Source organism: Paramormyrops kingsleyae, chromosome 2 (assembly GCF_048594095.1).
Source record: "Paramormyrops kingsleyae isolate MSU_618 chromosome 2, PKINGS_0.4, whole genome shotgun sequence".
NCBI classification, from domain to species: domain Eukaryota; kingdom Metazoa; phylum Chordata; class Actinopteri; order Osteoglossiformes; family Mormyridae; genus Paramormyrops; species Paramormyrops kingsleyae.
Genome location: NC_132798.1, coordinates 32,086,419 through 32,102,062, shown reverse-complemented (window position 1 = coordinate 32,102,062; position 15,644 = coordinate 32,086,419). Strand labels below are relative to the sequence as shown.

General features: G+C 50.2%; 1 protein-coding gene across 2 annotated transcripts; it reads left to right on the top strand.

Moving 5' to 3' along the window:
• The first annotated feature begins 849 nt into the window (after positions 1-849).
• On the top strand, positions 850-14,067 carry txnrd2.2 (thioredoxin reductase 2, tandem duplicate 2). Of its 2 annotated transcripts, XM_023812407.2 has the most exons (17): positions 850-969; positions 1,329-1,394; positions 1,624-1,680; positions 1,794-1,938; positions 3,475-3,549; positions 3,709-3,787; positions 3,873-3,935; positions 4,116-4,186; positions 6,986-7,005; positions 7,476-7,567; positions 7,979-8,153; positions 9,184-9,320; positions 10,065-10,160; positions 10,296-10,388; positions 10,846-10,917; positions 12,012-12,109; positions 12,370-14,067. In XM_023812407.2, the coding sequence occupies exons 1-17, from the start codon at positions 894-896 to the stop codon at positions 12,491-12,493; spliced, it is 1,539 nt and encodes a 512-aa protein (XP_023668175.2). In that variant the 5' UTR covers positions 850-893; the 3' UTR covers positions 12,494-14,067. The 2 variants fall into 2 exon arrangements, with proteins under 2 accessions (XP_023668175.2, XP_072565075.1); XM_072708974.1 differs by lacking the exon at positions 1,329-1,394 and having other exon boundaries at positions 867-969.
• Positions 14,068-15,644: the final 1,577 nt, after the last annotated feature.

Below are 15,644 nucleotides of genomic sequence, written 5' to 3'. Positions count from 1 at the left end.
GCACCTCTCGCTCACAGAGGGTATCCCAGGGCGCGTCCCGCTCGCAGAGGGTATCCCAGGGCGCGTCCCGTGCGCAGAGGGTATCCCAGGGCGCATCCCGCTCACAGAGGGTATCCCAGGGCACATGCACACACAAATATACATCATGGTTATGTGAGAAACACCTATGAGGCCACATCTATGCACTGTGGGGAGTATCATGGGTGACAGCATGCAGACACAGAGTAGAGATGGGACTCAAACCCCCAACAGTAGAGGTGGGAGGCAACAGTGATACTCACTGAGCCACCAACCCCCCCCGAAATCAACCTATATCTAAGAAACAATGTTTGAGAAATGTGGGGAAGCCTGATTACTTTCAGAATCAGAATCACGTTCATTTGTCAAGAGCTATTACAGGAATATACAAGGGTTGATCTACTCCTGGTGGTGGTGTTACACTAACATAGAACTTACATAGGCCTACCTGCATAGAGGTACACATAAAACACAACATGAGGATACTAATAAATAAATCAATCAACAGAATGTGTGCCAGGAATGAATAGAGACAGTAACTGTGTTGGGATTTTACTGTCTGTCAGGGTAACTGCAGGGAGGTGAGACATAAAGCACCAAGCACAATGTCAATAACACCGAATCCTAAAGAAACAGATGGATTCATTTGGCTTTGGTTTTACTGACCTCGGACTTTTCTCAGAGAGGTGAAACTGAAACTGAAACTGAGGTGAAATTATATTTTGACCTTTTTCATGGGACCAGTGCAGCCTTTTCTTTTCTTGAAAGCTGCAAAAAAACAGGCATAATATTGCATTCCTAAATAAATGAGAATATTAAAGCCGGCAGAGTGTTGGACACCTAAATTACGGGTGAGGTCCTTTGGTAATAACAACATGGCCGCCTTGTGTAAAGGCGCACGCCGGTTTAAACGAATAATATTTTGTCACAGTTTAGTAAGAGGGTTTTCAGGTATGTACGTAAGTGACGAATCAATATTTCAATATACGGAGTTTTATAATATAGAGCCGGTTAAAGATTCAGATAAGATTTATTTTACAAACGTGTTAAAATATTAGAATCGTTTTAATGTGAATATCAATACACCGTAACTAACAGTATTCATTACGGACAGTTAATATTTTTCCCGCAGTGCATATGTGACACAGAAGAAAATAATAGGCTTATTTTTTATATGTGAATATTGTAATATTTTATGTAGGTCTGCTATATTTATACATCTCAAATATTGGATTAATTTACTCAACGCTTTATTTTCTTTTATATGCCAAGTGACACGCGTAAAATCTATAACAGGTGCCTTTTTGCAGGTAAATATGAGTATGATATTGTGGTTATTGGCGGAGGATCCGGGGGACTGGCCTGTGCCAAAGAAGGTATGCCTTATTCTGACAGGTGATGATGGTATTTCTGTTAGATGACCCGGTCGTTAATATCCTTGCATAGGTCCAAAACAGTGATTTAAACTAGGTCTTGCTCTATGCGCCGATAATTCGGGTATTGGGGCCGTTGGGTACCTTGTGAAAACCCAAAGCCTCTTGTCCGGCCGCTGACGTGCTGTCGCAGCCTGCTGGTAACGTCCCTGTCTTCTCTTCACTCGTCCAGCTGCTCAGTATGGGAAGAAAGTTGCCGTCCTCGACTACGTAGATCCGTCGCCTAAAGGTGAGAGTGTGCGCGCAGGTGTCTATTATGTTAGTGTTATTACAGCCATCTTCACAATTTAAATAATCTGTGTCTGATTTGGTTGTAAATCCAGGGGTTGGGTTTGGTTTCAGGCACGAAGTGGGGTCTGGGGGGGACCTGTGTGAACGTAGGCTGCATCCCCAAAAAGCTCATGCACCAGTCTGCCCTGCTGGGAGGGGCTTTGAAGGACGCGGCCAAGTATGGTTGGAATGTCCCCCACCAGCCTTCTCATTGCTGGCAAGTACTGGGGGCGAGGTGTATTCTACTGCACTCTTACTTTTTACCACTGCTATTAATATTTTATATGGCAGTACAATGAAACTTAAACCCTAATCATTGACCATCTCAAAAATATGAATAGAAGATCGTTTTGGTCTGAAATGGACTGTATGGTGCCCTCCAGTGTTAGTTGTTAAATTAACCTTAAATTTAGGCCTTCTGCTCTAAAATGTTGAATCTGATTATGATGATAAAATTATTGCATGGGTTGGTTGAAATTTGTTAGTTTAACTATCCAACCATTTTTGATTTAACTGAAAGGCATACTTTTATTGGCTGGTCTTTTATCTGGGGTTGTGTGCTTATGTACGTTTGTCAGTGTCTTTTGAAACTGACAGCCTTGCTATAGAGCAACTAAGTAGATTCCAATTAAGGAGTGTAATTACTTCAGGTCTTAGGTGCTTACAGGGTGCAGCTGGTCTCAAAACAAGTACAGTGGTACCTCGGGGTTCTCGAACTCACTAGAACTCGAATTTCTTGAAAGTTGAACAAACCAGTTTGACCTAGAACTCGATCTGAATATCAGAAGTCGAACCGTGAACGCCGACCTAATATAAATTGTATGCGCCAGGAAATGAGTCATACTGCAATGCAATTCTTACTTGAATGCCTTCTTCACAGACTGGACGATTAACCAAATAAAGCAGCGCAACATTACAGTAACTAACAATAAATAAACCACTAACTTACGTGTACTATTAGAGCATTTATGTCATTTATTTAAACTTTATTTTACCAGGTAAATTAACGGAAAACCAGTTCTCACTGCTTTACGTGATATTCGGGAGAAATGGCAGATTATGCATCTGAACTGCCTGGGACACAAACATCATGCGTGTAACTACACTCTTCAGCCAATAAGGGCAAAGGTGTGTCGTCACAGAGGCGGTTCCAGTTTGTGCAGCCGGGTGAGAGGTCGCAATGCATCTAACCGTAATGCATTGCGTCAGGATCAGAATGCGTTGCCTTAAGCCAGCGCTATAAGCAAGTCGAACGCACCCAATGACCGGACTGGGGAAACAAACTGAAACGCGGACTTAATACAGAGGACTAATGACAACAACCAGAAACAGCTGATCACATGGGGATCCCACATGAGGTTAATGAGGGGGCGTGGCACACGGAAGGAGTGGATGATTGGGGCAGGACAGGGGTAATGTTGGGATAAAATCTTTATCGTTTTGGAAGCCATTAAGAAAAAAAATGCTGCTCTTGTTTTATCCTGTTCATTTTGTGTTTAAATGCTAAAAAAAAAAAAAAACATATTTAGGTGTAATTTGGGGGGGGCGGGAACCAATTAATAGGTTTTCCATAATTTCTTATGGGAAAAATTCAATCAGAACTTGAACTTTTTAGGATTCGATCCGGAGTCCGGAACGGATTAAGTTCGAGAACCGAGGTACCACTGTATTTGGAGAACACTCCAGCAAATCCCTTTTCCCCGGCTATGCTAGAGGGATGCGTGTTTCTGATTGTGGTTTCCCGCATGCTCAGGGCCACCATGAGCTTGGCCGTGCAGAACTATGTCAAGTCTCTCAACTGGGGTCACAGGGTGCAGCTGCAGGACAGGTGAGTCTTGTGGCCTGACACAGCACAGCATGCTGGGAAATGTGGTCTATTGCTTTCAGCATTGACCGCCTTAAATCCCTGAGCATTGATTCCTCTGATGCTTGTAGCCCTTTGAGTATCTTCCCTCACACCCATGTTTCCCCACTTGATTTTTGACAGGAAGGTGAAGTATTTTAACCTGAAAGGCCAGCTGACAGATGGGCATACTGTTATAGGAACAAACAAATCTGGGAAGGAGGTAAACGAATGCCGCCCACCGCGATGGGTAAGGGGGTAACTCCACCCCCAGGGGGCTTTAAGCCTCTTGGTTGCTGTGTTCCCAGACGGTGCTGACGGCCCAGGACATTGTGATTGCCACTGGAAGCCGGCCAAAGTACCCCGTGCATGTGAGTCTGACCCGAGCTGTCGCTCAGTACCTGTTTTTGTTCTTCTCAGAAATTCAGTGGTCTGTGGACTATGACCACCCCCTCCACCCCTTCCCACATCTTCTGATCTCGGGTTGTCTATACCCAGGTTGGATAATTAGAAACCCTAGCACCCCTCACTTTTTTTGTCAACATCCCCAGGTCCCAGGTGCAGTGGAACACGGCATTTCCAGCGATGACATCTTCTGGATGAAGGAGTCCCCGGGAAAAACGTGAGTGAGTAGCGTCTCCTTCACTTCGGGTACAGGAGTCTATCTTTGGGTGTCGTGCCTCAGTTACCTGCCAGCCTTTCATCCTGACACACCGGCTCACTGCAGTGTGCTTCCTGTGTGATTAGATCTAAAGGCTTTAAGTCTCTTGTCAGTGTCACTTTAAGTGAATAGTCTGCTTATCCAAACTGGAGGTGGGAGTCAAAATCCCAAAAATACCATTTTGTTTTGGGCCTTTTTCAGCCAGTTGACCTGATTACCCCACCATTGCCATTGAATGTGGGGGGAAATGCTGGCTGCAGTTCTCCTTTCTCTTCACATGAGTATAAACTCATCGCTGATAAAAGCCACCTGTGTTTGTGTGCGTGCGTGGGTAGGCCACTGACTAAAATGCACTGAGCATGTGATGTTTTTCTATGAGAAAAACTGATGACTGGAATCTCACAACACAAAATAATATTTTGGTTTATTTTGTTTTAAAAAGGAGTCAGAGCAAGTAGCTGAAAATGTTAGGGGTCAGGCTGGTTATGCAGTGAGTAAATGGTTGGTAGCTTAGTTGGTCTGTGGTAGCCAGTGGTAAAGTGGCTGATCTTCCTGTAGCTGCACACCAGGGCTGCAAAGTGACCCTTGGTGTACAGCTGTTCCACTTTGGATCAGAGGGTCTCTGTGGATAGTAGCAGATGGGTTCGTTACTAAAGAAACAGCGGGAATGTTGAGAAGAGAAACTGACAGGGGAGTAAATGTGTATCTGTGTTTGTTTATGCATAATTAAATGTAAAAGTGTGTGTACAGTACTGTGCAAGTCTTAGGCAGGCAAACAAAATGATGTTTAGATTATCCTCGTGTTGGTGTAAAACTATGATATTATGCCTGTCAAAGTGTGTCAGCTTAGCCGTTTCAGAACCTCTGCTAAAATCACCCCAGTATTTGCAGCGACCGTCCAGTGCAGCCATGTATTTTTTGACTTGGCCACTAACACACCTCATACAGCTAGTCAATCTGCCACTGACTTTTAAAACCAATTTATTTAATTATTTAATTGAGCTGTTGGTGAAACTGAAGCGGTGCTCATCTAGCCATCCAACTAGATATCAGCAACTTTTTAGAAAACAGAAGAATTATTACTAGTTTTTGTTGTGTTACTCTTAATTTGCACATGTTCTAATATTAAATTGTGTTTTTTTATTCTAAGCCAAAGTACACTTGCTACCCAGATAAACAGCTTTAAACATTTCTTTGGACTGCCTAAGACTTTTGCACAGTACTGTAGGTGTGTATAATTGGATGTCCCTGGGGGGCTTTGCTGGCCACATGGGTGTCATGGTGCTTGGCTGGGCTGGGGGGGTGGGGGGAACTCCCGTGTGGTGCTCTTATCGCACCCCAAGGTTAATACGCGTTCCTCTTGACGTGGAGGAGTTGGGGGCCACTGAGGGACCTTGGAAGCCATACTGCTGCCAGCTGGGGAAGCTGAGACAAATTAGCACTGCTGTCATAGGAGGCCCTGCAGTACTAGCAACAGGATGATTGATCAGTGCCTTGTAGTTACATGAGCCAGCCAGTAGAGGGTGTAGAGGGACACCTCCGGGCCCTTTGCTTGAGACGCCCCCCATGATTGACCTTGTCCTATTCCCTTTCTGCTGGCAGTGCTGTTTTAAACCTCCTTTTAAGTGAAGAGTCTTTCTTATTCTCCCACCCTCTGACCCTCTCATGTCATATTTACTGCCTGAGATTCAGTCTGAATGTTTCACTGCTGGTTACGGACAGATGTGGGAAGCTGAGCCCGTAGCCCTTGGTTACGGACAGATGTGGGAAGCTGAGCCCGTAGCCCTTGGTTACGGACAGATGTGGGAAGGTGAGCCCGTAGCCCTTGGTTACGGACCGATGTGGGAAGCTGAGCCCGTAGCCCTTGGTTACGGACAGATGTGGGAAGCTGAGCCCGTAGCCCTTGGTTATGGACCGATGTGGGAAGGTGAGCCCGTAGCCCTTGGTTACGGACAGATGTGGGAAGCTGAGCCCGTAGCCCTTGGTTATGGACCGATGTGGGAAGGTGAGCCCGTAGCCCTTGGTTACGGACCGATGTGGGAAGCTGAGCCCGTAGCCCTTGGTTATGGACCGATGTGGGAAGGTGAGCCCGTAGCCCTTGGTTACGGACCGATGTGGGAAGGTGAGCCCGTAGCCCTTGGTTACGGACAGATGTGGGAAGCTGAGCCCGTAGCCCTTGGTTATGGACCGATGTGGGAAGCTGAGCCCGTAGCCCTTGGTTACGGACAGATGTGGGAAGCTGAGCCCGTAGCCCTTGGTTATGGACCGATGTGGGAAGGTGAGCCCGTAGCCCTTGGTTATGGACCGATGTGGGAAGCTGAGCCCGTAGCCCTTGGTTACGGACCGATGTGGGAAGGTGAGCCCGTAGCCCTTGGTTACGGACAGATGTGGGAAGCTGAGCCCGTAGCCCTTGGTTACGGACAGATGTGGGAAGCTGAGCCCGTAGCCCTTGGTTACGGACAGATGTGGGAAGCTGAGCCCGTAGCCCTTGGTTACGGACAGATTTGGGAAGCTGAGCCCGTAGCCCTTGGTTGCGGACAGATTTGGGAAGCTGAGCCCGTAGCCCTTGGTTGCGGACAGATTTGGGAAGCTGAGCCCGTAGCCCTTGGTTACAGACCAATGTGGGAAGCTGAGCCCGTAGCCCTTGGTTACGGACAGATGTGGGAAGCTGAGCCCGTAGCCCTTGGTTACGGACAGATGTGGGAAGCTGAGCCCGTAGCCTTTGCCTGTCCTCATGCTCTGTCCTCCTGTGTCTTTCAGGCTTGTCGTCGGTGCGAGCTGTATCCTCCCTCCTGAGCCGCATCGTGGGGTCTTCAGGCTGCATCACCCAGCCAGCATGCACTCACCTGGGGTGGGGGGTTTTGGGTCCTCTGGTTACTCTGAATGCTGCTTTTAAAGCTGTCAGTAGTAACTCTGATAGTATTCACTAATGATGGCCTTACTAAGCTTCATGACACATTTGCTGTATCTTCTGACTCCACTAGATGGTGCTCTTGGTTTGCTTTGGGGCATATGCTTTGAGCCCTTTTTGCAGCAGTGGGGTCAGAACATTGGCCATCACTAGTGTTCACTGTCATTTCTCTGACTTCTATACTGAAGGTCCCAATAGGTGTTGGGGGGGTGTAACTGTTAGCATGGATACAGAATCTCCCCCCACTCAGCCAGTGAGACCGGGCCTTATGGTCTGGCCGTCCAGGGAAGGCGTGGCATGTTGGCGTGTCGTGCTGCTTTCCTGAACGCACTATATCAGATGTGGGCCTAGAGTGTGCCGGATTCCTGACGGGCATCGGGCTGGACGTCACAGTCCTGGTCCGCAGCCTGGCGCTACGCGGCTTCGACCAGGTAGGGGCAGGGCGCCAGGGTCAGGCTGAGGCTGGGTGAGTGTTCAGGTGCTTCGAGAGTCACTACACTGAAATGTCAGTCACCATCTAGCTGGCTGAAGTGCATCTCAGAATCTCAGTGATGCGTAAGATCTGGTGCTCAATCTCCATGAGCACCACTGACCTGTAGCTGTTAGCCAGCCTGTGGTGGAAATACACCATGTGGGATGCTGCTGGTTGCTTTGGTTGTGAGGCACATTTCTCTTTTGAGTCAGGCTAACACCGGACGGCTAACCCAACAGGCCCCCAGTGGTGGGAACAGGAAGGCGGTGCTGGCTAGAATTAATCATTGTTAATACTGTGAAAGGGGCAGATGTCGGGGATGCCGTGTGGAGCAGAGACAGCACCGGGTGTCATGACTCTACCCATGCAGCAAATGGCAGGCCTGGTGACGGAGCACATGGACTCCCACGGGACCAAGTTCCTCTGGAGACGTGTCCCCAGGAAGGTGGAGAAGCTGCCATCAGGGTCCCTGCAGGTGACATGGGTGGAGACCAGCTCTGACCGTGAGGAGCAGGACACCTTTGACACGGTGCTCTGGGCTGTGGGTGAGTAACGGGGCGGAGGAGGTTTGGGCTCGTGAGCATCACTGCAAATGGGCAGTTTCGCTAGGTGGCGCTGTTAAGCCTTGTGTAAAAATGTGCACACTGCCAAGGCCTTCGCTTTTGCTCTGAGGGTTCTCAGCCTGTTATGTGTATTCCTTAGTTGTAATTCTGGTGTGTCTGGTAATCTTACTGGTTATTGGGCCGCACCATCAGCAGACCCCTGGAGGATAGGGATGGAACTGTTGTAGGGAGATTGCGGGGGTGGGGGGGGGTTTCACCATGTTCTCTCCTTTCTTCTCCATCCCCCAGCTTCCTGCCTCCCCTGTTTCCCAGCTCCCCCCCACACTCCTCATCTCACCTGTTAAGCTCCCATAGCCTCTGCCCCCCCCCCCCCCTTCCTGTCTGCTGGGGCACCACTCCCTTCTCCATGGTTACGGGGTTGGGGAAATTGGTCTTGCATGTTGAGATGCTTACATCCACCGCTTGACCCTGGTTTTCCTTTCTCCATATTTGCTGTGGGGGGGACAGGATGGTTCTTTCTGGACCCCTGAGCCTGCTGGCTGCATCATGTCCCCTCCACCCAATAAGAGGACCGAACAGAGCCTGGGGCGGGGCTCTGTAGGGTGGGGCCCCATTGAGGGTGGTGGGACTTCAGAACAATCTGATGTCCAGCTTCATACCTCCTGCCACCAGGTGGCGTCGCAGCGCCTTTGTAGTTGGGGTCGTTTGCCATAATTGGAATCTTTTTTTTTTTTTTTCCTCTTGATTGTATTGCTGTGTATGGTGCTGAGTCCCATAGGGGTGAGTGTAGAGTAGATGGGACAGTGTGACTGTTTTGGTTTTTTTGGGGGGGGAGGGCAAACGCAATTTCCATGAGGAAATGACAGACAGGAAGTGACAGCTGGTGGAAGGTGACACCATATTTACCCTCCAAGGCTAACCACATGACAGGAAATATTAGCTCCACTGTGGGGGGGCATGTATACAGACTCGTGACATGTTAAATCAGATGTTGTTCTTTTTATATTGTTAGGGAGAGCCCCCGTGACCAGAGCCCTCAACCTGGACGCTGCTGGAGTGAAACTCGACGAAGACACAGGAAAAATTATCGTCTCCGCCAATGAGGAGACCTCCGTCCCGCACGTGTTTGCAATGGGGGACGTGGCCAAGGTCAGTGGCCGCCATGCCGCACAGCTCCTGACCCCAACGCTTTCAGTGTGGCAGGTTTCCGTTCAGGCTCAAAGGTACAACTGCGGGGCCTGCTGGGATGGAACCAACACCCCCCCCTCAAAAAAAAAAAAAAAAAAACCTGGCCGTTTAAAACAGAGATGTCAGCTTGATGGACGCGTAACCCAAAACCCCAGTGCAGGTGTGCTGCGTACGACACGCCTTGCACGGTGGCGGTGTGTCGGGGGCACGCTGTCTCTCTGAAGGCGCCCCGGGGTGCGATGGCAAGCGCCTGCCTTGTGGGAGGTTCAGCCTTGATGTCCTTGAACCCTGGCCAGCGCCGTGGATCGCAGACTGCCAATCACTGACACGTCGGCAAATCAAAGGCCAGCTTTAAAGCGGAGGGTGGGGCACGGCCAGTTTGTTTAATGTTAACAGACGCCTGGCTTGGCTCGGGACGATCTCTTAAAAATAACCGAAAACGCCTGTTTGTGTGCGCGGGCTGAGCGATTCTCTCACACTGGGCGGGGGAGGGGTGGGGGGTCGATCAGCACCTGGAAGCTGAGCCAGCGCGTGCACACACCCCCACTTTGAAAGATGTCTTCTTGGGTGGTTGGGACAGGTTTCGGGCCTGGCGGGGTATGACCCAGGGCCCTGGTCACGCGACAGCGGGCGAAAGGCACGGTTGTCACCCAGCCCATGTGACCACGCTCCTTTTCCTGACCAGTGAGCATGCTGTCACTGCAGGGCCGCCCCGAGCTGACCCCCCCCTCCATCCGGGCCGGAAGGCTACTGGCCCGCAGGCTGGCTGGCGTCTCCACGGAGATCATGGACTATGACAACGTAAGACACCAGTGCATCCTCTATCTCTCACCTGGACGTTATGTCGAGGAGGGGTGGTCAAGGCGGCTTGTGGGGAGGGGGGGGGGGGGTAAGGGATTAAATGGTGTCCTTTTCTCAATTGATCCATACCCTCAGGTTCCCACCACGGTCTTCACCCCCTTGGAGTACAGCTGTGTGGGGCTGTCCGAGGGAGAGGCAAGGAGACTGTACAGGGAGGGTGGCATCGAGGTGAGACCCCCCCCAGCACGTCTGCCACACCTGACCAGCCAAGTCACGCAAAGTCAGTACACCGTGCATATTTCCCCCGTCGCCGTGACAACAGGCCAGCCGGCACGCACGCCTTCGACACCACCTGTGCAGAGCAGGCAGCTGCGATGACTCACTCCCGGCCTGACATCCCGGCGCGGGGGGGAGGAGGGGGGCCTGACGGAAGCTCCCAGTGGGTGCTGACAGACCGCGTGCGATCAAAAGCCCCCCCCCCCCCCCCACGGAGGTGCTGCCAGTTGACCTCGGCGGTGGCGCCCACCTGTGGCTCTGTGTTCATGCAGCTGCGAGTGTCGTTCACTTAAATAGAGCTGTTAAATGCGTGACCACAAGGTGGCGCTCTTTGAAGGGTTGTGTTATCTTGTCACCTTTTTTTATACCTTAATAGTCATGGTTGCTGTTCGCTCCCCTGCCCTGACAGGTGTACCATGCCTTCTACAAGCCCTTGGAGTTTGCTGTGGCTCAGCGAGATTCTAGCCAGTGCTACATCAAGGTCAGAACCGGGCCGGCAAGCGGCGGAACCGATCGCTGTATTTGCATGATGTGGAAAACGGGTCGGGCTGTTCTGGGTTCAGTGTTGTCGTTTGCAGTATGTAGACTGTTTTCAATATTCGAACAACTGACAGTGTTATCCAACGGTCATTCAGTTATTCACCTGGCAAGATAGGACTACAAAAAACACAAAACGTAATAGACTATATTAAACGCAAAGTGCATCAGAAACACTCTTTATTGTGACTGCAAGTTAACAAATTATTGTGATTGTGCATCTGTGACCCTGTTAATGGAAAAAAGCAGCAGTGCCTTCAATCTCAACATGCAGCCTGGTCAGTGTTTCCCAGCCCGACCTGTGGGGACCCCCAGACTGTCCCTGGTTTTGTCCCCTCCCAGCTCTCTGAGTAAACCTTAGTTGCCTATGTTTTAAAGCCTCATCCATGACAGACACAAATAGGGACGATTCAGTTTTATATGATTCAGCACCAAACTAGTCAAAACTACAAGTTGTATTCGACAGAGTTTGGACAAAACAATTTTCAGTTTGCAAATCAAAATAGCTTCACACTTGGCTTTTGGGTTTTCGTGGTAACCAGTATCTTTTCTGATAAATTCTTGCGATTCTCTGCATTGGCAGAACAACCAAGCAGGGATATCAGTATTGAAATAGTTACCTGAATATCCAGGCACACCTCTAGTTACTGTTTGAGGATGTTTCTCCTTTAACTGTGGACTCTGCTTTGGGTTGGGTGTCGGTCACCAGGCTGCTGAGTGGTACAGTTATCTCACTCAGCTTGTTTTTCATACAATTTATTAATGATGGACAAAATGAGGCTTCATGAACCATTTGCAATATTTTTGACCCCATAGTCCGATGGGGCTTGCGGTTTGCTTTGGGTCACGCTTTATGCCCTATTTTGACCCAGGAGCTCTGTTTACTGGGGTCAAAAATTACAGCAAATGGTTCATGAAGCGTCATTTTGTCCATCACTACAATTTACATTCTGAAAAAATGTAGGTACTGAAGTCTATGCAGTTTGTAACCTGTCTTCTAGTTGCAGTGTACTGATCACTCCTCCTTGTATCCCGCAGGCCGTGTGTTTGCGAGATGGAGACCAGCGGATCCTGGGCCTGCACTTCACCGGGCCCAATGCCGGGGAGGTGATGCAGGGCTTCGCACTGGGGGTTCGGTGAGGCTGCTACGCCGAATCAGTCACTACATGGACTACTCAGCACTGCGCGGTGACTGCATAGACACTGTACAGTGCTGCATAGCTTTATGTGATGACTGCATTACACCACATAGATTCTTTAATGTGCTACATAGTGGTGTGTGATGTCTATTTCACTGCACAACAGCGCTGCATTCCAGTGTGATGATTGTATTTCACTGCACAGGCACTATGCAGCACTTCACAGCTGTTCATTTACAGTCTGTCTCCCCTCCTAGGTGCGGGGCCACCTACTCCCACCTGATGAATACAGTAGGGATACATCCCACCTGTGCAGAGGAGCTGACCAAGCTGCACATCAGCAAGCGCTCAGGGCTGGACGCTACGGTGACGGGCTGCTGAGGTTAAGCCCCGCCCCCAATCCGTGGAGCTCGCAGCAGTGTCTGGCCCCAGGTCGATAAGTCGCTTAGTCCCGTCTCTCCCCTGGATGCCAGCATGTTAGGGGTGTGTCCACTGTGGGCGTGGCTACGTGGTTTTCCTGTAGTTTCTTCAGGCTAAAAAGTCAGTTTGGAAGCCCCCCGCCCCCCGAGTCTGGCCCTGTTATGAATACAGCAGTGTACAGATACACACAGGTTATTAAAGACTGTCTGGAATGACGTCCAGCAGCTGTTACGGGTAAAAGTTCAGGAAGAAACATTCTGCTGGCATCTTCGCCAAATGTTGTTGTTCCTGTAGCTCTGCTTCCTGCTCATTCGTCTTGGCTTCTGACACAGTGGGAGTCTGTGACACTGATGGATGGGAAGGCAGTTCTTCTGGTAACACCCCTATTTCCCATGGACCCAAACCAGTCCTGGGCGGGGCCGCCTGTCAGTCTTTGGCAGACCCAGGGGGCCCAGCGGCTGCTGCCATCGCCCCGGTTGACGCGCAGTGGTACTGTAATAATGGCGGTCGGCTCCCCATTGTGCAGTGAGGTTTAGCTTGGGGGCATAACTCCGGCAGCCAATGGCCGTCATACTTAAACTGGACACTAGATGGTGCCCTTGCCTATGTTATTCTTTGATTTTTGATTCCTGTTCTTATTGATGACTCTGGATTTTGAAGCATTGATCGAAATGAAAAAGAGTTAAATGCCACCAGCTTCATCTAATGAATAACCAGCAGGAACGTGAGCATGACTGTTGCTGTTTGGTTGCTGCTTCAGACCGTGTTCATCATGTGTCAGATGCAGCGACAGAGTGCTGGCACCCAGCCAACATCTTGCCCCCCTGCGTGCTTTTGCTTATTTACTTTCAGTCTGAGCTGGGCTGCTTAAAATTTCTGAAACGCGTCAAAGCGGGCATCTCTCGGGTCTGCCTGGGAATGATGGGAAAGCGGGGGGGGGGGGGGCGGCGACTAAGAGGAGTCGATGGGTTTATTTTAGTTTGAAGTCTAATCTGCCGGCACTGATTAATGAGCCGAGCCGGGCCGGCGGTGTGGCTGCCTGGTTTGTTTGTACCTGGAGAGGGCCCGGCCCGGCCCGGCCGAGATTCCTGCGAGCTCCACTCTGGGACGGGGCGCTGATGGAGGACCCCAGACACCCCCCCAACCCCACCATGGCATAGAAGCAGCATGACTCTCACCCTTTGTGCACACCCTCTGCTGCAGGTCTCTGGTGCTCCCGAAAGCCCCGGAAAGGCCTCAGGACGTCCCCGAGTCTGTTTGCTAGGTTGTTTGTAGTGTCATATTTTGGTGTCACTCCTGTGTCACTCCTGTGTCACTCCTGTGTCACTCCTGTGCTGCGGTGAGATGAGCAGCACTGCTTATGTCGCCATTGTAGGGGTAAGGGCTCGGTGTCCATGGAAACCAGTTAATGATGACTTGTACTAAAACCCAGAATGGGATGGACAAGTTTGAAATCACCTGGTAACCATCTGAGTTGCTGTTAATGTTTCCGGTATAGTGAATATGTGCACAAATAAAAGCAAGAGTTTATAGTGCTCCTGTGTGTCAGTGTTTTCTATGTTAAAGTGTGTGTGTGTGTGTGTGTGTGTGTGTTTGTGCCTCTCCATGCTGGCCATGGATGGCGGTACGGGGTCAATTCGCTCCGACCTCCCTGCCATCTCCGCTGACACGGCACTCCACTGCCCACCCCTGTCACTCAGCCCGACAAGTCAACAATGAGAGAAATTCCCCCAGTTTGTTTACTTAAGGACATGGCTACCCTGCCCCTCCCCCCTTGCCTGCCCCCAGCTTCACCAGCAGACCTGGAAAGCCCCCCCAATCTCACCATACAGACCTGTTCATGCGGCGTGAGCCCGGGATTTCTGCACTGCAGGGTATGGGTACAGATAGTGTCCCTATTACCCCCACCTCTCCTAAAGGACTGGCAGCGAGTCCCTCTTTATTGAGAGCCTCCAGTGACCTGGTTCTGAGAAGCACATCTGGAAATGCATGCAGTCACAGCTGGACTGCAATGTCCGAATGCTGAAAGCAGAGATCGGTGCTTTACGGTGAGCCCAGATAAATAAAGACATCTCTCTTCTCAAACTTCCTCAGCCAGAGCAGAATAGCTAGGGGCTGGCCCCGCCCACCGTGTGTGGGGGCGTACACTCGGATACGGATGGAGAGCTGGCACATGCTTTGACGTGCAGCTCTTGCGACCAGGTTGCTTGTTTCGGACATCTTTAACATAATCAAACTCGCGTGTGACTGTTTGCTACATAAAGCAAATCAGATATATTTTCCATTAATTCCTTAACCGCTCTGCTGCCCTGTGGCCCACATCCCCATACAGACCTTCACCTGGCCTGTAACCTGTTTCCTATGCTGCAGGAAGCAGGCACTGCTTGCTCTAGGCCATACGGCGTTGTTTATGTTTGTACCAGTTCTACCGGCTCGTGAAGCTGCTTGATGAGTATCAGCCTTGGCTGTTTTCTCTGTCTTCACGTCTCCCTGCCTTCCTCTAAGAGCTTCTGGAGTCTGACATGTAATTAATAGTGATTTTAATCTCCAGACATGAATAACAAAATGATAACAGTAATCGCCCTGCCCTTTAATCATCTTGATGTGTGCGAGCACGGGAACATCGTTGCCCTCCGTCGTAATAAATTTGCGAGATGTTATCTGTGCCATCTGCATGCCGCGGACAGCGGGGCGGTAAGACTGGGCACGGACGGCCAGTGAATCACCGCAGTGCCCTAACAAACACCTGCATCTGTTCCTGCAGAGATCCTTTGTCAGCACTGGTGATCCCTGCTGGACTCCAAACCACAGCAGGTCTGGGAGAGATCAGTGAATCAGAGACTTGCTCCCTCACCCAACACTTACGCAGACTTCACACACTGACGGTCTGCGCCTGGATGCGTGTTGTTCTCCCTGCTGACACGGCCGTCTTTGTTTACCTGAACAGCTCGCCTCAGTGTTCACTGCTTGGCTCTCTCACAATATCTTTCTTTTTCCACTTTATCTTTTTGCAAACAAAGGTAAACAGGTGAACGTGACCGTGGTTAGATTATCTGCTGGCTGTAATACAGGTTGGGGGGGAGGGGGGGGCTCGCTCGCAGTTTCTGTTTCT